Source organism: Podarcis vaucheri (assembly GCF_965113315.1).
Source record: "Podarcis vaucheri genome assembly, chromosome: Z".
Lineage (NCBI taxonomy): Eukaryota > Metazoa > Chordata > Lepidosauria > Squamata > Lacertidae > Podarcis > Podarcis vaucheri.
The window spans coordinates 36,410,145-36,432,478 of NC_138758.1; the positions used below are offsets into that span (position 1 = coordinate 36,410,145).

General features: G+C 45.8%; 1 protein-coding gene across 8 annotated transcripts in view; it reads left to right on the forward strand.

Annotated features, from left to right (window-relative positions):
- Window positions 1-22,334, forward strand: part of FUBP3 (far upstream element binding protein 3) — a 61,013-nt gene that overhangs the window by 28,787 nt on the left and 9,892 nt on the right. For all 8 annotated transcript variants that reach the window (XM_082207363.1, XM_082207366.1, XM_082207359.1 and 5 more), the window contains 9 exons: window positions 1,161-1,207; window positions 2,365-2,436; window positions 3,511-3,568; window positions 9,915-10,077; window positions 11,242-11,340; window positions 12,895-12,999; window positions 14,228-14,330; window positions 15,498-15,598; window positions 17,257-17,398. In XM_082207363.1, coding sequence (XP_082063489.1) covers window positions 1,161-1,207; window positions 2,365-2,436; window positions 3,511-3,568; window positions 9,915-10,077; window positions 11,242-11,340; window positions 12,895-12,999; window positions 14,228-14,330; window positions 15,498-15,598; window positions 17,257-17,398 — 890 coding nt within the window. The remainder of the gene's footprint in view (window positions 1-1,160; window positions 1,208-2,364; window positions 2,437-3,510; window positions 3,569-9,914; window positions 10,078-11,241; window positions 11,341-12,894; window positions 13,000-14,227; window positions 14,331-15,497; window positions 15,599-17,256; window positions 17,399-22,334) is intronic.

The following is a 22,334-nucleotide window of genomic DNA, read 5'->3' on the forward strand; positions in this document are numbered from 1 at the left end:
TGCCTTTTGGGATCCCAGCCTAGTTTTTGCCTTTGGAATAGGATCCTGGGCACTACCTACTTTGAGGTTGTTGTTTTTCCACAATCAGCAATATATAAGTTTTATATTACTTACTTCCTCTCCTTCTCAATACAGTGGTACCTCTGGATGTGAACAGGATCCGTTCTGGAGCCCCGTTCGCATCCAGAAGCGAATGCAATCCGTGGCTGCATGTGCGCGGGTCACAATTCACTGCTTCCGCGCATGCGCATGATCTCAGTTTGACCGTCTGCACATGCGCGAGCGGCGAAACCCGTAAGTAACACTCTCTGTTACTTCTGGGTTGCTGCAGCTCACAAATACTTACCCTGAAGCTACTTCAACCCGAGGTACAGTGGTGCCTCGCAAGATGAAAATAATCCGTTCCGCGAGTCTCTTCGTCTAGCGGTTTTTTCGTCTTGCAAAGCAACCCTATTAGCGGATTAGCGCTATTAGCGGTTTAGCGGCTATTAAAGGCTTAGCGGATTAGCGGCTAAAAGGCTCTTAGCAGCTTAGAAAAAGGGGGGGGGAGCGAAAAAAATCGCAAGACTCGCAAGACGTCCCATAGGGAAATTCGTCTTGCGAAGCGCATCGAAAAATGAAAAACCCTTTCATTTAGCGGGTTTTTCGTCTTGCGAGGCATTCGTCTTGCGGGGCACCACTGTATGACTGTAGTACAGATGGGCTAGCTGTTAATTTGCAGCCAGCCAAACTGAATCAAACCCCTGCAAAATCCTGGGCAAAGAAGTGTCCTTTCAACTGGCTTTGTAAACTCAGCAGCATTGGTGCCAAGCCTTCTTTAGAGTTGGTGCACCACCACATTGAAAAGCTCATGCCCATGTCTGTAATGTGCTTCATGCCCTGAGATGGGGCAGAGCAAACCCTTCCCGACAGCACTTAAGGCATGGACTGACTCTTTTGAGGGCACCTTTCCAGACACCCTTGTAGGAAGCTGGTAGGGGCTACTGGCTAAAAGCTCCATTCTTCATCACCCAGTTTTCCATAACATTGGAACTAGTTCCTACTTCACTTTCTGGGGATGGAAACTCAATTTCCTAAATGTCCTGTGACAGTTGATGCTATTGGAAAAGGCGACGATGTCTATCTGTCGTGATGAGTCTCCCCTTTTCTCTTTTCTTCAGGGTAATAACCGAAGAATTCAAAGTGCCTGATAAAATGGTTGGATTCAGTAAGTATTCTGGTTTGCAGCAATTTTTCTCTTTCCTTCATACGGGGCCTTTGTGAACACTCCTTCTATCTGAAGACTAATATATATTATGATAGGTAGTGCTCAGCATAACAGCGCGGATTTCTGTTAATGCTGCTGAGAACGTGGCAATTTCGGGGGAAATGCTTTCCACGTGAACCTTAAAATCAATTGAGGATAATTTAGTTACTTCCTGAGTGCTACAGTGGCCTGTAGTTAAAGACCTTGATGGCCAACTTTGCCGGTAATGTGCTGGCAGGGAGGGGTTGGAGGGGGTGAGCAGAGGAGAAATGGTTTGGGGTGTATGTGTGTGGGGGAGGGTGTGCAGCTTGGTGGTGAAGCATATGCTTGCCTGCTCAGGGTCCCAGATTCAGGAGAGGAGCCCTGCTGGATCAGGCCAAAGGAGGCCCACCCAGTCTGGCTTCCTGTTCTCACAGTGGCCAACCAGGTGCCACTGTGACACCCACACTGTGAAACCCACAAACAGGACCTGAGTGCAACAGCAGCACATTCCCCACCTGTAGTTCCTAGCAACTAGTACTCGGAGGTAGTGGTGGTAGAACATAAGAAGAGCCTTGCAGTTGTATGCAGCCAAAGGCGGCTTATCTTGTCCAGCACCTGGATCTCCCACTGATGAACCAGATGCCTGTGGGAAGTCATCAAGCTGAGTGCACTCCCAGCAAACTGGTATTCAAAGGCATCCTGCTTCCAGGCATGCTAGTAGAACTTAAGAGAAGCCCTGATGGATCAGGCTAGAGGCCCACCTAGTCCAGCATCCTGTTCTCTCCAGATGCCCCAAAGGCCACAAGCAGGATGGCCTGCCAGCAGAATTTGAGACTGTGCTATTGGTTTAGCAGAGCTGGATGGGAGTGGTCAATTGTTTGTTGACTGAAGGTGTCAACTCAGTTGCACTTAACAGATAGGTGGGCAGAGGACCTGAAACTTGTGATTTTGGAGCATTGCATCTTCACCTCATCTTCTTCCAGACATTTAAGTTTACAAATGCTCCCTTCATAGATGTATGCAAAACTTCAGTCATGTGGTTGTTCACATCTTGCTCTTGAAATAATGAAAAACCCAGCAATATTCTAGTCTGTTGGCAGCAGCAAAATCCTGATCAATTCCAAATTTTATTTCAGTTATCGGCCGGGGTGGTGAGCAGATTTCTCGGATTCAGGCAGAGTCAGGCTGCAAAATTCAGATTGCGCCAGGTAAGGTTATTTCACCCCCTCACCACCTGCAGCTTCCCAAAGAACCAAGGCAGCACTAAGATTACACACACCTACTAGTCTTTTAGATTGGTATATTAAATATAAAACGGTCTGACCAACTTGAAAGCTAGGATAATAGAAATGTCCTATGAAACATTCTATTAGACTCCAAAAGTACTCTCCTGCAAGGCTCCTCGCCAGGGCCAAAGGCTTCTCCCTCTCCTTCACAAGAAGGATCAGTCCCAATGGAAAAAAACATGCCCCACATTCCTCTCCCAAAATCAGTACCTTCCTTCCTCCCTAGAAGGCGGCAATCTAGAGACTGCTTTAAGAGCCCTGAACAATTTTGGAACCGTGGTGTTGTTAGCCATTGTTAGTCCATTCTAAGAGTTGACTCTGAAAAATCAATAAACGTGACCAACTCTCTTAGGTCCATTAATTTTCAAGGGGTCTACACTTGAGTAGGGCTGACAATGGATATAGCAACCTTGGTCCTAAGTTGTTCAATGCCAGGTGAGGTTTTTTTCATTGCTCACGCTACCGGTAGAAGCCTGGCATCACTCCGTTCCCCATGAATAACAATATGGAGACTAAAACAAGGACGCTGAAGGGAATGTGTGCAGAATTTGCTTGCCTGGATGGTTTATATAGGGGACAGAACTCAAGATTTTGTGCTTCCAAAAGCCAAACTCTGTTTTACACATAGCCAGGCAGAGTGTGCGTCTGTGCGTGTGCTTTATTTATTTGAGTTAAGTTTATTTAGTTATTTGAGGCTTTGTAAATTAGTACAAGACTAATTTGCCTTGGACTTGGCTCAGTGGTGGATGGGCAGCCAGTGCAGATGTTTCGACAAAGGTGTCGCATGCTGTCCGCCAGGTGCCCCCATGAGGAGCCTGGCCTCTGTGTTCTGCACCAGTTGGAACTTCCAAACCAAGCCCAAGGGCAGCCCAACATAGAATGCACTGAAGTAATCCAGCCTTTTTTATTCAACCAGCTGGAAACTGATAGGCTGCTGAGAATTGTCAGATACCCAGTACCTGTTGATCTTTCTTTTCTTTTGCTTGTCTTTTACAGACAGTGGCGGAATGCCAGAGAGACCCTGCGTGCTGACTGGAACGCCAGAGAGCATTGAGTGAGTTTTTTTTAATTGGCATATACATTTGTATAACATTGGTTGTCTCCACTTCTTCCCCTTAGTCCTCTTCCCTCTTCCTTTTTTGTTTTTCTCTTACCCTTTTTCTTCTCTTCAGTTGCTTGCTGTCCTCTTTATAGCCAGCATAGACTCACTCTGCTCCAAACACTTCTATCTCATACATAATAGCTCAACAGTTTGGCCCATTGAAGGGCTGTTTACCTCCATTTCGCAGCGTAGACTGTCTTTGTGGTCCTCTACAAAAACTCTTGAGTGAGTTTGCTTGAACGAGGGCACCCTTTTAAGGGTTGAAAAGTTAGCCTGGTGCTGCAGAGAAGACCCCAGAGAAGCATTTAACTGGCCTTCTGACATGCAACTCTTGTTATTAATGGCAAGTGGTGAGCCCCATCACTTGGAGGGTTCCACATATAAATAATTAGCTTTCATGGGAGCCTCTGTTTCTGTTTTTAAAAACTGGTTTATAGAAGTATGAATTGCATAGAGAAAGTGGATGCAGAAAAGTTTTGCTCCCTCTCTTGTAACATGAAAACTTTCAGACAACCAACAAAACTGGTTGTTGGAAGATTCTGGACAGATAAAAATAAAGGACTTCTTCATGCAGTGCATAGTTAAAACTGTGGAACCTGCTTCCACAAGAGGCAGTGATAGCCATCAATTTGTATGGCTTTAAAAAAGGGATTGGACAAATTCATGAAGGAGAATGGTTACTGGCCGTGATGGCTATGTTTTGCCTCCATAGTGCTTCTGAATACTAGTTGCTAGAAATCACAAGAGGGGAGAGTGTTCTCGAGCTCTGGTCCTCCTTGCAGGTTTCCCCACAGGTATCTGACTGGCCACTATGAGAGCAGGATGCTGTACTAGATGGATCATTGGACCGATCCAGCAAGCTCTTTTCTTACTCGTGTTTATTTACTTTGCTTGCCCCCTCCTCCCACCCCAAAGTCCTCTTTCGTTTGCACCGAAGTACAGTGGTACCTCGGGTTAAGTACTTAATTCGTTCCGAAGGTCTGTTCTTAACCTGAAACTGTTCTTAACCTGGAGCACCACTTTAGCTAATGGGCCTCCTGCTGCCGCCGCACCGCTGGGGCACAATTTCTGTTCTCATCCTGAAGCAAAGTTCTTAACCCGAGGTACTATTTCTGGGTTAGCGGAGTATGAAACCTGAAGCGTATGTAACCCAAGGTACCACTGTATTGGGAAAGTAAACAGTGGGAGAGACACCTTGAGTGGGAGAGACACTTGAGGGGCTTGAGTGTGACACCCAGGGTCTTCTCTCACTTGCATTGTAGCTTGATGAAGAGAAGAAGCTCCCAAAGACTGGCGTAACTTACCATCTTCAAGCTATAGTGTTAATGGGGAGAGACCCCTCAATACTCTCTCAAACCTCCTAGACAAGCACAAAGGATCTCTCTCCCTTCTGTGTAAAAAAATCATTTTTTAAAAAAGCCTGTTGTAGAGGCATCCAAAGGTCTTCGCTCACTTGAACAGTGGCTTGTTCAAGAGAAGAAACATTTCCAAGCCCCCACCCCACTCCTGGTGAGCAAAGAGAACCTCTTTCTTCTCTCTGTCAGTGAGGACAATCAGTTAAGAAAGGGCAGCAGCAGAAGAATGAAAAAAACAGCAGATGCAAGAGCTTTTATTTTTTTACATTTTTTATATCCCACTTTTCCTCCAAGGAACTCAAGGTGACATTGTCTCCTGCTCCCCAGTTTTCTCCCACCACAACCCTGAGAGGTAGGTTAAGTTGAGAGAGGCAGTAACTAGGTTAAGGCCAACCTAGTTAAGCTTCATAGCCAAGGGAGGAATTTGAGCCCTGTTCTCCCAGGTCCTAGTTTTCATTTAATCCCCACACCAATCCCATGAGATAGGTTAGATTGAGAGTAGCAGTGGCTGGCCCAAGACCAATGAAGATCATGTCCAAGAGGGTATTTGAATACATTATTTATCAATAAGGTAATAGCTATAGAAACTACAAAGAGAACAAGTAGAATACTGAGTCCTCTCCTGGAGGTGATTCTCAGCCCCCATCACCTATAGAGGAGAGCAGTCCCTCCTAGCTCTCACTTGGAATCCCTGATTTCCACACACACCCAGCCTCTCACCCTGGGAGACCAACACTTCCCTTTCTTCCACCCAGGGTCCTCGATCAGCCATCCACCACCCCATAAATACTTAATTCCTGGAGCTTAATAAAGGCCCCCAAACCTAGTATTCCAAAAGAAACATGAAAAAAAGGGGGAGGGGAAACAATGGGGGGGGGAACCATTAAAGATAGAGAAAAGAAGCTTCCAATTTTCTGTCTGTCGGTTACATAAGAAAAAGATTATTAATGACATTCTGTCAGTGTTAATATCCATCTTCTCCTCTTTCTGTCAAACCATATTCTAAGTCAAAGTGTCTTAATCATTCATTTCTTCTTCTTACGAAATATTTAGGAGGGATTCCCAAATTGTTATTACTAGTAATTAACTTTACCTCTATTAATAATATTAATTCCCCCTTCTCCTTACTATATATTCTTCGATTCTTACCCAGTTCCGTATGTTCAAATTCAATTTCCTGTTTTCCATTTTATGTTGTTTATGATAGTTTCTGGATCTCCTCCTCTAGGAGCTTCCCTTTTCATTTTTTTTTTTCAGAGAAAGCACCATGTATTTATTAGCATAATTATCTGAAGCCACTCCAAATCATATGCAGAATACTTTCTCTCTGCTAGAACTGAAGAAAGGCCAGGACTGGGGTTTTCCTTAGACTTCTTTTTCTCGCAGCTTCATCAGTGTCAAATGCAGATGACTCTCCATCTCTCCATTTATGATTCCATCCTCTCCTCCAAATCCTTGAATAGAAGGCAATTCCATTCCATCATCTGCTTTCCTCCATTTTACTATTTCATCATCCAGTCCTGCCAGCTTTTCATTGATTTGGTCTGAAGTCTCTAGATATTTTCCATTTCATCGCCCTCTAATTCATCAAATATTGATCTGATAGTTTTTAACTGTTCAGCCAACAACTGCTGAATGATCCCAACAGTCACTGGAAAAGTCAAAGATATATTTGCTATACTGGATACTTTTGATGTTTTTGATGTTATTTGTAACTCTTTATAAGTTCCAACTCCCCCTAAGGTTCCACCTTAAGAGCACCTTCACAGCCACAGCAAGATTTCCCCACTGAGGGTTCTTTACTTTCAGTTTCTTTTTTTCCCCAAAAGAAGTAATCGCCTCATCCGTTTAATCTTTATTGTCATTCATAAATCAAGCTTTTTGCTCTTGCTTAGACCCATTTTCCCTTTCTTACTCTTAACGACAGAAAGTAGTTTTTACAGGATTTCCAATTACAGATTTTAGCCAGCAGACATATAAATCTATCCGAGATAATTTTTCTTATCATGAAAATGTTTATGAAAGAGAGGATACAGATTTTATACCCATAAGGCATACTTCTTACATAGTGTCAGGTACTCGCTCTTCAGCTTGTTCTGACCCCTGTACAAGTCCCCAGTCACAGACAGCAGAGAACAGCTTCAATCAAAGTATATGAGGATTCTCCCACTCATTCACCCTTATTTTCCAGAGTGATTTAATATCCAGAATGTCTGTCTGACTATCACCAATCAGCACATAATTATCTTCTGGTAGAACGACAGTCCACAATTCCTTTTTCCTGGAAGTCCATCCAAGTGGCTATTTGAACCCTGATCTCCCATGTCTTAGTCCAATGCTTTAATCACTGCTCTCTTGGGGGGGATGTATCCTGCCAGACAGTGTGGCATTCTCCAGATGTTGTTGAGTATTTAACACCCAGTAGCCAGTAAGGCCAATCCTCAAAGGTGAGGGGAAATGGGAGTCCCAAGAGACATCTGGAGGGGAGCATTGCGTTGGCAACCCCAGTGCTTGGAGGGTGAGAAACACTTGCCTAGGTGGGTGGGTTTTTGGACTAGCCTAGTGGCTAGTTTTCATTGGCCACATCTGATCAAATGAGGGGAGTTCTTGGTTTCCCCAGGATGACTGCATGCTCAAGTGGCCTCCTTTATCTACCTTCTCAGTCTAAAAAGGGCACTACCAGAAACATGCCTCAATCAACTAATTATCCTCCTCATCAGGGAGAAGGCTATTGATGGCTATGTTCTGCCTGTGCGCTCTGAATACCAGTTGCTGGAAATCAGAGGAGGGAAGAGTGCTGTTGTGCTCAGCTTCTGCTTGCAGGTTTCCCATGAGGCATTTAGTCGACCATTCTGAGGGCAGGATCCTGGACCAGATGAGCTACTGGCCTGATCCGGCAGGGCTGTTCTGATTTTACACCTCCAGTATCAAGAGCAGGTTGCCTCTCAATGCCAGTTGTTGGAAATCACACGCTGGGAGAGGTGCTGTTGCTCTCACGTCCTGCTTGTGAGGGGCTTTCCACTGGGGCATCTAGCTGGCCACTGTGAGAGCAGGAAGCTGGACTAGGTGGGCCATTGCCCTGAACCAGCAGGCTCTTCTTATGTGCTTATTAACTTATGAGGCATTGGTTCTGCAGAAACCTGCAAGTCAAGATGTTTCCATTTGGGGCCGGGCATGTGTCAGTTAACACCACCATCACCACCGGCCACTTCCTTTGGTGTGAGACATTGTCCTAGGTGCTGCTGGCTATTTCCCCCCTCGCCCCCGGCCCTCCCAAAGCCCCTTGCAAGAATGTTTCACCCAGCAGCCCAGCTGGGGGATGGTGGGCGGGGATTCTGCTCTCTTTCTCTTTCTCTCTCTCTCGCCCTATAGAAAAATTTAGGGTCAGTGTTTCCTCCCTCCCCCTCCCCAGGAGCTGAGCTTGCCTCTTCCCAAGCCATTTTGAGGACCACCTCCCCGCTGGGACTTGGAGCCACGAGCCTTTGGCTTTAACAGGAACCCACTTAGCCATATGGAGCTGCTCTTTCTCTCCCGCAGCCTTTGGGTAGGTGGGTTTTTTCCAAATCCATCTGTTGGGATCTTTTTTTTTCTTTCCTTTTTTTCAGTTGCATTTGGATGATTGAAAAAAGCATTGAGGTTTCCTGGATTTTCTTTTTCTTCCTCCGTAGGTGTAAGGATAAATATAACTGAGAGGTGCATGTTAGAGGGCAAAGCAGTCTGGTTGGATTTTTTGCGTATTTATTTTGTGCTGGTACTGAAGTGGGCTCCCTCTGACCTCTACCCTTCCTCCAGTATTTTTGTTTTGGAGCAAAAGGAAAACTGTAAGGTAAAGAAGCTATAAGATCCAGAAAAATGGAGGTGCATTATACATTTGTTGCACAGAGTACCTGGGTGGAGACTTTGTGGATTTCTGCTTAAAGGTCTGTTTCTTCAGAGCTAAGTGAGAAGAGAGAGAGCGCTTTCCTTTTGCTGCTGCAATTTATGATCATGGTGACTCACTTGAGTTTCATCCTTTTCAAAACCTGCACAAATGCAAAGGTGGAAGGATGGTGTCTTTTTCTCTTTTGTGTGCTGCTGGGTGAGCTAGGTGTCAGTTCACCAGTGGCTAACTGGTCATAGGGACCAGAAGCATCAGGGACTGAACACAGGAAGCTGCCTTATACAGTGTCAGACCATGGCTCCATCTAGCTCAGTTTTGCCTACACTGTCTGGCAGTGGCTGGAGAGGTTTGAGAGCAACGGGCATTGAGAGCAATTCCCAGCCCTGCCTGGGAATTGCCAGGCACTGAGCCTGGGATTTTCTGCATGCAAAGCAAGTGCTCTGCCACTGAGCTTTGGCCCTTCTCTTATAACAAAAGGATTCCTGACCTCATGGTTCTAAATAAAGGAATTATTTTAAGCAGCAAGCTTTCCTTACACTGACTCTAGCCCAGTGTTGTCTACGCTGACAGGCAGTGGCTCTCTAGCCTTTCAGGCAGGAGGTCTCTCTAGGGCTTCCTGGAAATGCTAGGGATCATACCTGGGACCTTCTGCATGCAAGGCAGATGCTCTTCCACTTGAGCCACAAGTGGACATGGTGATGGGAGAGGTGTATTGGGTAGGAAAAGCCACCGCAGTAAAAAGGAAGCATTTGAGGTGCTGGTCGGACTTTGTGAGCTCCTTCTCCGCTCTCTCCTACTCCAAAATGGGGTGTGCCTGAGAGAGGGGAATCTGATCCAAAGCAGAGAGTTGCCATCATGGCCGCTGGTTATTTTCTCCCTTCTGTATCCTGTCTTTTCTCTCTTTTTTTCTCCTCCCCTCCCCAAACTCCCTGTATTCCAGTGGTAGTCCCCACCCCTTACACCCAGCAAGATGGGGGTGTTTGCAATATAATAGCTGTTTTCCTTGAGGCTATTTCTCTCTCCCCCTCTGTTCTCTCCCTTCCACACACCCCACCCCCCAAAGACAAGCAAAGCGGCTACTGGGGCAGATTGTGGACCGCTGTCGGAATGGGCCTGGGTTCCACAACGACGTGGACGGCAACAGCACAATCCAAGAGATCCTCATTCCGGCGTCTAAAGTGGGCCTCGTCATTGGCAAAGGTGGAGAAACCATCAAGCAGCTACAGGTGGGCAGGATGCAGCTTCGGACAGATGCTAGTAGGAGGAGTCTGTGGCTACCAGCCACGGTGGCTCTATTTTCTGCCTCCACTGTTGGAGACAGGATGCCTCTGAATACCAGTTGCTGGGAACTGCAGATAGGGAGAGTGCTATTGTGCTCATATTTTGCTTGCAGGCTTCCCATAGTAGGCATCTGGTTGGCCACCGAGAGAGCAGGAGGCTGAACTAGATGCGCCTCAGACAGCACTCATTTTGTATAGAGAGGCAGTCCTTGATGCATTGATGCCCTAAGCCTTACATGTATTAATTCAAAAAACCCGGATGGCAGTTTACGTCTGGGGTATCTCGGGGATAGCCTGAACACTTGATCACTGAGATCATCTGCAGGAGCATTGTTAATCATACTCTGAATTAGCGAGGTTCACTTGATAAAGAGAAACCAAGCCTTTAGTGTAATTAGCCCAGTCCTGTGGGTTGCTCTGCCGATAGAGATTCAGCAGGCAGTGTATACATATTTTTTATAAATAACTAAATAAGGCTGTATAGGTCAAAGCCAGCGCCTTGAATTGGGTGTGCCTGTGTGTGGGTGCACCCACACGGTCCCCACCCCCCACAAAGCAAGGTTAGAAGGAAGCATTCAGTTGTAGCCAGCATAAGTGTGCAGTTTATTTTGGGTTGTATGGTACCTGCAACAGTTTATGTTGGCAACCATGTTTCCACCCCTGCAGGGTTTTATATAAAATATATTGAATTCCTGCATTACAAGGGGCTGGACTAGATGACCAGTGGGGGTTCCTTCCTACTCTACAATTCTATGAATGCACCATGACCACTAGCTTTTTAATGCAAAGTAAAATTGCAATTGTCTGTGTTTGGGTGGTGGTGGTAAAGTGTGGCTTCCTTGTCTGCTTTTCCCTCTTCATTTTACAACTGCTTGCATTTCTTTTATGGAATTATCAGGAAAACTTGGCCAGACCAAGCCACTTAACTACATAAATGTCCATAGCTGAGGTGGTGGTGGTGGTGGGGCTCCTATTGCTTATCTGTGCTTTTTAAAAATCCCCCCCCCCTTTCCTACTTTCGTAGCCTTTCTGCCTGTTTTGGCATTTCCATTTATTTTTTGTGGCGCTTTCTCTGTCTTTCCCTCCCCATCGCCATTGGTACGTCTGCAGGAACGAACGGGCGTGAAAATGATTATGATCCAAGATGGCCCTTTGCCGACTGGAGCGGATAAACCTCTCCGGATTACCGGCGATGCTTTTAAAGTACAGGTGTGTATCAAAGAGGATTTGCCGTCGTGCTGATGGAACGTTAGGAGGATTTAGAATAATGGCACAGTTGGCAGTATTTGAGAGCCACAGTCTCGTATTGTGTGTGTGTGTGTGTGTGTGTGTGTGTGTATACGATGGAGTTGGGTGGGGGCATCTCAAGCCTATGGGCCAAACAGTCCTTTTCCCATCTACATCTTGCACCCCACACCCACCCTGCCTTTACATTAGTGACCCACACTAATGAACCAGAATAGTATGCAAATCCTTGCACTGCAGTGATAAAGCTGCCTCTGCATGCTTCATGAAATTGCAATAAAGAGACTGAGTGTGGCGTGCTGGAAAACTGTTTCAGGCTAGGGGTTATCCTTTGCTGGAAACACAGGGTGGAGAGAGTGTTGCTCTTGAGCTTGGGTCCTGCTTTTAGGCTTCACAGAAGCATCTGGGTGGCCACTGTGAGAACAGGATGTTGGACTAGATAGGTCTTTGGCCTGATCCAGCAGGGCTCATCTTATGTTCTTAGGTGAGGGGAGCCCTAGGTTTGGATCACTTCCCACTTCAGCCATGAAGCTCCCTGGAGAACCTTGGGCCAACCTAACCCTGATGTCTGTGTTCTGCCTCCGCTGTCAGAGGCCATATGCTGAATAGCTGGTGCCAGGGACCACAGAAGGAGACAGTGCTGTTGCACTCATGTCCTGCTTGCAGGCTTCCAATAGGTTAGCCGACAGGATGCTCGACTAGCAGCTGGGCTCTTCTTGCATTCTCAAAGTGGTTGCTTTGAGGATAATAAAAATAGGGGAACCCTTATAGGCAGACTTGAGAGCCTTGGGAGATTAGCAGGAGAGAAGTGTAATAGGTGTAATCTTCTTTTTGAGAAGATACCTTTGAAACTCGAATAAAGTAATGGTGTATTTTGGAAATGGAAGTGAGGTTATGGCAGGAGGTTAACTATGGATCAGTGGCCTGAAAAAGTGGTCCTGAGGGAGGGCCAAATCTGAAATCTCAGTTTCTTAAACAGTATAAGCTTTTTGTGGTGGTTGAATATTTTTAAACTTACCTCCACAAGGTCTAGAAACAAAACTTTTGCTTTGTTCATGAAAGCTTAAGAGAGTTCAGGAAGTTAGATACACCCCCCCTCCCCCGCCAGAAACCAGAGTCTGCAAGTTTGCAAGTCTACTTGACTAGTAGGGCCAGGACAGTGTTGTTGCACACTGTAAATATTCAACATGGGTGGTAATGGGCTGATACAGATGAAGCCACTGAATGAAAAGGGAGGCATATTCTGGCAAAACCAGAACAACAAAATACCAAACGAAACCCCAATCTCTAAGGGAAGGGGAAGAAACCACATCCCAAACAGGGTCGACTGAACATGCTCAGTAGTCATGGGATGTTGAGCATGTCAAAAGAGAAAAGGCGGAATGGAATACCCCTGCTTTGGGGGAAATGGTTAGCTTGTGGAGAAGCCACTCCTGTTAGGAGGCAGGGATCACATTTTATTGCCAGGGTCCAAAGAATCTGTAATCAGCTTGTTTTCCTCTTCCTGCACTTGTACAGCAAGCACGAGAGATGGTACTGGAGATCATTCGAGAGAAAGACCAGGCGGACTTCAGAGGCGTACGCAACGACTTTACTTCCAGAATGGGTGGAGGCAGCATAGAGGTATGGACGTGTCTTGTATGTTACAGAATAATAGAACTGTAGAGTTGGAAGGCTCTCAAGGTGTCATCTAGTCCAACACCCTGCAGTGCAGGAATCTTCTCCCTAGGGAAAAAATAGGGAGTGGGGGGATTATCATCATCATCATGTTCATTCATTTGCTGAGTGTTACTTGCATAGTTTTAGGTGGCTGTGGAAATTTCACATTTATATATAAAAATGCTTCTGTATTGCAGTTTCATAGAAATAAGTAGTGCAGTCAACAGCAATTATAAAAGCCACAGTAAAAATTTTAAACAACCTGTCATCAGCTAGCGTATTACAGAAAATGTTTTCTTAATTGTCAGCATAAGGCTGGTGGCCAAGACAATTTTAAAGCAAGCCTTTGAAGGTTAAAATAGAAAACACTGGCTGAATTTCTTATTGGAAGACCTGATTCTGCAGGATTGGGCTGATGACACCAACTTCTGCTTTTGGGGGGTATGGGTGTGTGCAACAGAGTATAAGCAAATGCTAAGCAAAAGAATGTACTGAGTCAGCCCCTTGGTGTATTCATCTTGTCCAGTGATGTCAACTTCATCCTTGTCTAGCCTTTGTCACCCTTTTGACTTCCACCCTGGATTGCCAGGGTTGAGTCTGGAGGAATATGATCCCTGAGGACCATCAGCCAGTGCCGGTGGGACAAGGAGTCATTGCCCTCCCTCCTTCCTCTGGGTTCATCATCCTGCCTTCCCAGCCCTTCAGGTTTCCAGAAATACAGAAAACAAGTTTGGTGCGCTACATGCACAAAACAGTGTTCACAGTCTTCCCCCAGCCCAGTGCCCTCTCATCAGCCCCAGCCAACATGTCCCAATGGTCAGAGAGAGAAGCCTGAAAGGGCCACATCTGACTACTAGGGTTTTAAGGTTTCCCATTTACCCGTCCCCAGAATGTGCAGCTTTGGATGTGGAGTGTAGGGTTATTTCAAATATGAGGTATAAAGTGGGGGCAAACAATGCTTAGATTTGCCCCCTTCCTGATATGGGTGTGGCTGCCTCTGGGAATTGCAGAGCTGGACTTAGCATGGGATAATTTGCTTCCTGTTCCAGAAAGTGGGAGCAATGTTTTTTTCTTAAGTATGTGAACATGTCTCTTGGCTTGGTATTCAAGCTGCCTGATGTAGCTAATGGGGCATCTGTGTGCTACCTTTCTGGGTCTGCTTCCTCTCACTGCTTTTCTTTCCTCCCGCTAGGTCTCGGTGCCTAGGTTTGCAGTGGGAATCGTAATAGGAAGAAATGGAGAGATGATAAAGAAGATTCAGAATGATGCTGGTGTTAGGATTCAATTTAAACCAGGTCTGTCTAATTTTTAGTGTATAGCCTGTAACTGGCAACCACTTTCTCTCTCCCTTCCAGGGAAGCTGTTTTATATCATTGGTTCACTCAGCTCAGATAATGTCTGTATACTGACTGGCAACAGCTCTCCAGAGTTTTAGGCAGGGGATATTCTCGGCTGTATCTGGAAATGCTGAGAATTGAGCCTGCCACCAAGCTACGCCCCTTTCCTAAAGTTGAGAACATAGTCTTTATACAAAGTCGGTTCACTGAACTCAGTACTGCCACCACCAAATGGCAGGAGTATTGAACCCAGGAGCTTTCTGTACACAGAGCAGGTGTTGCACCCCTGAGCTTACAGTCGCATCCCCATCTCATTTCGGTGCAAGGCCCATAGCCAAAGATCTGGGGAGGGGATCAGAGCACAAGGGAACGCTTGGACGGGGGCACTGTAAATCAGTCCAAAGCAACAGGAGCTTAATTTCACCAGCGTATGTTGCATTTTAAATAAAAGCATTAAATAACATCACACAATAAAAATGTTAAAACAATTACAAAAATTGTAAGCCAGTCTTAGAATATGCCTGGCGCAAGGGCAGGTTCTGTTCCAAGGTATCATATTTTGTTTTTTCTCCAGTGCCAGCTTGCATAGCCTTAAATTCCTCCTGTGATGTGGCAGTCCTTTCCTCTGGGAGATTTTGCCCCTGAGTTTCTTGTTGCCACCATGTAAATATTGCTTCCTCAGCTATAATCCTGGAGGCATGTATTATCCCTTTTAAAAATTTTATTTTTTATTGATTGGTTGGTTTTATTGATTTGTTAACAACAAAAATGCAGACATAACAAAAAGTAACTAAAATGAAGAATTAAAAGTAAACCCTAAAGTGTCACAGCCTTGAAGGACCAAATTACAAAGATACAACACAACTCCAAAGAGATGATAAAGTATTAACACAGACAGAGATTCCATTTACAAATCATAAAAGTATTCTCCCATTTTAAGTTCTGTCTGTATTGAGAATGGTGGTTCTGTATAGTCTTGCATGAGCCAGATGTGCATATATTGGTGGCACTGAGTGACCATGTGGCTTGTTTATTTCCCTTCTCTCATGGGAAGCTCCTTCCTCCCTGCTTTTTCCCACTTTGTGTTTGTATTTAATTTAAGGTCTGTCTCCTCTTGCTCCACAGATGATGGGATTAGTCCGGAAAGAGTCGCGCAGGTCATGGGCCTTCCGGATCGGTGTCAGCACGCAGCTCACATAATCAACGAACTCATTATCACTGCACAGGTAGGTGGGACATAGGAAAGTTTCAGATGCAGAGTAAGGCCACTGATCTGTCTGGATTGGTGCTTTCTACACTGACTGGCAGCAGCTCTCCAGGCTTTCAGGCAGGGGAACATTCCCATCCCTACCTGGATATGCCATTAGGGGGATTGAAACTGCAACCTTATGCATTCTAAGCAGACATTCTGCTATTTAACTGTGGCCCTAACCCTACACAAAGCTGTTTAGGGAAGTTTTTAATGTTTGATGTTTTATTCTGTTTTAATATTTTGTTGGAAGCAGCCCAGAGTGGCTGGGGAGGCCAAGCCAGATGGGTGGGGAATAAATAATAATAATAATAATAATAATAATAATAATAATAATAATAATACACTGAATCAGACAATTGGTTTATGTAGCTCAATATTATAGTTCAATATTATCCATGCTGACTGGTAGCAGTTGTCCAGGGTATTAGACTGGGCAATTCATGCCAGTCCCACCGGGAGATATGCCAAGGATTGAAGCTGGGATCTTCTGAAGGCAAAGCAAGTTCTGTACCACTGAGCTATGGCCCTTCACCTCAAAATTAAGTAAGATTCTAGTCCTCATACAGTTCTGAATAAAAGGTTGAATTGAATAAGAACTAACTTCTGCTGAGTCAGAGCACTGGTCCATCTTGCTCAGTATTGTCTACACTGACTGGCAGCAGCTCTTGGGGTTTTCTGGCAGTCACTCCAAGCTATGCCTGGAGCTGTTGGGGAGTTAACCTGAGACCTTCTACATGCAAAGCTAAGTGCTCTACCACTGAGCCATGACCCTTCTCCTATAAGTGCTGGTAGTGTTGGCAGTTACATACTTCAGTGGTGATTTTTGAGGGGGGAAATTCACCAGCTGGATGAGTTATCAGGTTGGCTGATGCCACCTTTCATTCATTTGCATATATTGAAGCTGAGAAACATGGATGTTGTCATCTCTTCCGCATACTAGCAAGAGACTTTAGAGCAAATTGCCGTATTTTTCCGTGTTGCCCTGTTTTGGGGGACTCCAGATTAAGAAAACACCCCTCAGCACTACCCATGTATAAGACGAGCCCCAATTTTAAACCTAATATTTTGGTAAAAAAAACCTAGTCTTATACACAGATAAATATGGTAATTCACACGTCCTTAAGTTGGCTGCTCACCCTGGTGAATGCTGGTGCAGTAAATTTAATCTGAAAATCATTTGGCAAAATACCTGTCCAAAAATTGCAACACTTGGACATTGACTTCCTATTTTCAAACCTATTTCCCTTGACTAGAAACTTGGAAAGGAGGATGACCCCACTTTCTGTCAGAAATCAAGACCTTGGAGAGCAGCTGGTCCACACCACAGTCACAGAAGGCCAACAAACTTGTTGCCCCTTACCCAGGATGGGAGGGACTTGTAAACACAGATATTGAGGCTGAGTGTAGAATCCTTGTGGTTTCACTGGGTCTTGCTATTAAAGCAGGGGCTGCTGATGGGGGTTGTAGACCAAAACATCAGGCAGGCACCAGGTTGGCAAATTTTGATTTTAAGCGACTCAATGCATCCATTGGGCAGCAAGTCTGTTGTCTGAATGTATGGCGATGCAGCAAACGGCAAGTCCCAGGAGGACCGTAAACATGTTAACAGGTGTGCCCTCTTTCTTCTTCAAGGAGCGTGATGGTTTTGGAAGCCTCACTGTGGCTCGGGGAAGAGGGCGCAGCCGCGGAGACTGGAGTGTTGGGACCCCTGGAGGCATGCATGAAATCACCTACACAGTGCCAGCTGACAAATGCGGCCTGGTCATAGGCAAAGGTAAGCAGCATGAATCATAGAATTGTAAAGTTGAAAGGAACCCAAGGGGCATCTAGTCCAACCGACTGTAGGAAGCAGAACTCAATGCATGGAAATCTTAAAACTCTGTGCTTTAAAGGTGGGAGATAGTTCTGCATTGCCAGATATTGGAAGTTTTTCCAGTCTTCTGGTGTCAGCCTTCTTCCAGTCTTCCATCAGCATCAGAGACATGGTTGGTGGTGACACGAGAGGGAGACTTCTTGGTGGCTTATTCCATATTGTGGAGTTCCTCCCAAGAGGTCAGACTGACTCCCTCTTTGTTTTCCTTCCACTGGCAAGCTAAGATTTCCTTGCTCAAGTGGACCTTTGGAAACTCAGGAGTAGGGAATGCTGATCACTGGGCTGCTGTTGAGGCAAACTAGATTTGAATTGCTGGTTTTAATCCAAACACATCCATGTGTTTGGATGTATTATAGCTATTGTTATTAACTAGTTTCTTTTTATTACTTTGCACAGTGATACCTCCGGTTGTGGACGGGATCCATTCCAGAGCTCTGGTCGGATCCTGAGGTTTCCACAACCGGAGGGAACGCTTCTGCACATGTGCGCGGCGTGGTAGAGCGCTTCTGGACATGTGTGCGCAGCGAAACACTTCCGGGTTAGCCGCTTTCACAACCCGAAGTTTACGTTACCTGAGGGTAATGTAAGCCGAGGTGCTACTGTATTTTATAATGATGTTTTTAAGTGTTGGAAGCCAAATCCCAACTTGGAAGAAATGCAGGATATAAAGGCAATCAATCAATAGCATCTCTTTGCCCTCTCCCAGTGGAAACTGGCCTACACGCTCAAGCTGCCTTCTGGGGTTTTTCTTTAAAAACAAAACAAAAAACCCAGCCAGCTGACAGAGGTGCAATGTGCAGGACCTTTTCTGTGGTGGCCAGCAGACTGAAATTCCCTTGAGTGACCTGCCTGGCTCCTTTTCTTTCATGGGGTTCAGGATCTGCTGCTTTAAGAATACATTTTTGGGACAGTATTTATTTGCTATCTTTTTGTCCTGCTTCAGAGGAGCCTCAGGTACATGAAACAGCCCCCCCTCCTTCGATAAGAACCCTGATAAGCAAGATAGTGAGCTTCGTAGATGGGAGGGGATTTGAACTAGGTCCCCTACTTGCTCTTATGTCCAACACTGTGACCGCTGCCCAGCAGCAGCAGTTCCAGAGATTCCAGGTGACACCTAGACTTGGGCATTGAGTTTCCAGGGAAAGGGAATCTGTGTCTTACAGTAGCAGGGACCAAGAGTGCCTCTCTGCTCACAACCCTTTAAGACTGCGGAACATAGGCTGTAAATATATCAGGTAAATGTGTGGACTAGTTGGAACTGCCAGTTACGTTCTCTCATTTTTCCAGTCTGCAGCTCATTACATTTCTGTATCAGTTTTCATTTTTTTGGTCTACTTTTAAATACCCTCACTATATAATCGTTACTCTGGGGGTCAAGTGGCGGTAAGCCTGGTCCTCCTTTTCTAAAAGGGTAACGGTGGCGTTGAGGTCTGGGGCCAGCCCATTCTGCAGTGGTCAAGTCTTCCTCCCTCCTATGTGTGCCACTGCTGCAGAGACAGACAGCTGCCTCTCCGGGGCCCCATTGGATTTCCATGATAAACGCAGCAGTCTTGACAGATAGCGTGGCCAGCCCCTTCTCTTGTCAACATTGCCTTTTAGCCCCGTTTGATTAATTGCTTTACAATTTCACGTCCAGCTGCGGGGGGCCTCGCCTGCTCGGTCGCTCCCCCACGCACCCACATGCATCCATGGTCAGCTGGAAGAATGGAAGCTCTCCTGTTGAATGAGTCTGTGCAGAAAGGCGCCATGTTCGAAGCGGGTGACCCTCGCTTGTGAACAGAGGCGAAACTTCTGGCATTGGGCAGCACAACGTCATGTCATCCCCCCTCATAATTGTGCTGCCCTTGAAGGCGCTTCCTCTGTGTGGGTTGAGAGTTGCTCAGAATGGGGATGGGAGGAAGCTAGACTTTCCCAGAGAGTTGAAACTCACCGTCAGTGCCTGTGGTGTATTTTCATATTTGCAGCAACAAATATTTCCTCCATTCAGTGTTTGTGGGTTTTTGTAGTGCTTTCGGCGGCAAGGGAGAGAACGCTGCAAAACTTGGTTTTGACCAGAGGCAGTGGTCAGACAAAAGTGAGTCTGTGACCAATCACTGCCTCCATTGTACCGCTTTTCTCCTCTATTGAGAGATCAGTAGTCTGTCCCCAGCCAGCCTTGCAGAATTCCTCACTCCTAGCCCATAGAAAGAATTTAATTATTTTGAAACGGAGAACCACACTCTTTTTTTCTGTTTTCTATTCAAAGAATCTCATACTCAAATTAACGCGGCACTGAGAGGGATAAGCAGGCGTTTTATTGAGTAGCGGGCTAATTATCTGTCCTCATTTCTCCTTCCTCGAAGGAAATGTCTTTGGGAGTGAGATTCCCCTTTTGAATGCCTCTGGGAGGGCAAAAGGTCCAAGGCCGATGGGTGGACTTCTCAAGGGGCAGAGGGGGGAAAAGGTGACGCTCACTTACACATTTAACATCCAAACAAGAAGCTTCCTAAAAGAAAGAGGATAATGGTGTATTTAAGTTTCATGACATCCTAACGTCATGTTTTGAAACAACGTATTTCAAATAGTGGGCTCGCTGGCGGCGTTTCATTATGAGCCGATTTTAACTGACGGGCTGTTTTTGAGCGATGTGATGACTTAGTAAATTGAGCTGCAGGATAATGCCTTAAGTCCTCTTTTTAGCAAAGTCCCTTTGGAATTGTATTGCTTACGAATGAACTGTGTTGGTAGTAACAAACCAAAGATCGATCCTGAATGCAGAGGGAAGGCGCTCACTGAAGGAGGGGCCCCCGCGGAGGCAGCCTTGCCCAAAGACTCCCCCAAAACGTAAAGCTGGCGGTGCCTGTTGATCACGGGGAAGGGAGGGGGTTTATGGTGACAATACGTGCCCCACCATTTTTAAAATTGTGAATGCTGAAAAAAGCATGCATGTCCATGAAAAGGCTGTTGCTTCAACTTTGCTCCTTCACAAGCTTGCATTTGTGTGTGTGTAATAGATGTAAATGGAAGTGTGCCAAGTCCCTTCAGTCTGTAGAATTTCCACTTCTACAACAGCCACACAGTCTCTGCTCTGTTTTCATTATGAGTTGTTCCTCTAGTGTGGGGAGGTCCTTTGGAACTCCCTGTCTCTTGACATTAGGCAGGTACCATCTCCCTGCAAACCTTTCCATTTTGGCAGGCTATCCAGAGAGGAATGATTTGGTAAAGTCTGTTCATAAATGTGTTTTTTAGACATTCTAATCTTTTTAGAAGTTGTTAAACATCTTACTTACATTTTCTTTTCATTTTTTAATTATTATTTTTAATCACAGGTATGTTTGCTGCCCTGGCTTCCTTTTGGGAGTTGGGGCAGGTTATGATTGTAATAAAATAACATCTAATCTACTGCTCGAAGCCTGAATTGTTTATAGTCCAGGAAGATTTTTTTAACCATTTGCTTGATTGCAATGCTTCTGAACACCAGTTGCTGCAAACTGTAGGAGGGGGAGAGAATGTTCTTGCGCTGAAGTCTTGCTTGAGGGTTTCCTCGCTGGGGCTACTGTGAGAACAGAATAGCCACTGTGAGAACAGAATGCTAGCCTCGGTGGGCCGCTGGCCTGATCCAGCCGTGAGGCTCTTCTTATACATTCGGTCAGATTGGATGGTTTTCTTAAGAGTCAGGAGAAGCAGCAGCTGTTTCGTTCCATGCTAGGTGGAATTGCTTGCTTTTTCATGGATATCAACTCAGCGAGCGTGTTTATGCCTGGTGGCTGCCAGCTTGGGATTTGCTCCAGTTACTTGCGCTAACCCATCGGAAAGGGAGTTGGCGGAACAGAGCAAGCTGCCGCAGATGCTCAACTAATTGGTTTTGTCCGCTTGGATCGGCAGAGTGCCCTCTCCACCCTGTTGCCTTGGGTTTTGACTGGTGGCTGTATCCAGGACCAGGAGGGGTCAAGCATATCACAACTCCCCACCCCTTTTGTCTCCCTCTCTCCAAGCTGAGGCTAACCTCCCCTCTTGTGTGAAATTCCGACAGAAGAAGAATTGGCCCATTGTAGCCGCTGCCTTTGTTAAGCAAATTTCATTAAGAGACGGAGACCCTCCTCCAAGACCGTATGTGTGCTGCTGCCTTTTTCTCCTCCTGGCCCGCCAAGTCAAACCAAACTTTCATTAGTCGTGCTCCACCCTAGTACAAGCTGCTACTGTTTCACACTCATTTTTAAAAAACAAAACAAAGGTAGCATCTTCAGAGTTTCCTTCACTATCGGCAGACATCCCACCAGGTCTTCCTCAGATAACCAAAGATCTCTTCTGGGAATTTGCTGGGATAAATTGTGCTCTGGGTGCATGATTTCACCGTGAGGGAGCAGCTGATTGCACCAGTGTCCGTTCACCTGCTTATTCACCTACAAAAGGAAGCTGCAGATTAGGTCCCCTGAGGGGTTGCTCTCTTCTAACCTACCCGTTTCCTTCTAATCTGCACTGGCTACCAATTCAGGACATAGCAAGCTGATTTATGCTGAGTCAGGCCACTGGTCCATCTTTCTCAGTATTATCCACACTGACTGGCAGCATGGTTTCAAGCAGGGGATGTTCCCAGTCCTACCTGGAGATTCCTGTGAGGATTGAACCTGGGGCCTTCTGCATGCAAAGCAGTTGCTCTGCTACTGAGCTGTGGTCCTTCCCCTAAAAATGAACTTAAGATTCCAGTCCTCATGGTTCTGAATTAAGGGCTGGTTTAAATATGGACATTGGGAGCACCATTCCATGGTTTCAGGCAGCAAACATTTCCTGCCTTACCTGGAAATTCTGGGGATTAACCCTGGCACTTTCTGCATTCAAGGAAGGTGCTCTGCCACTG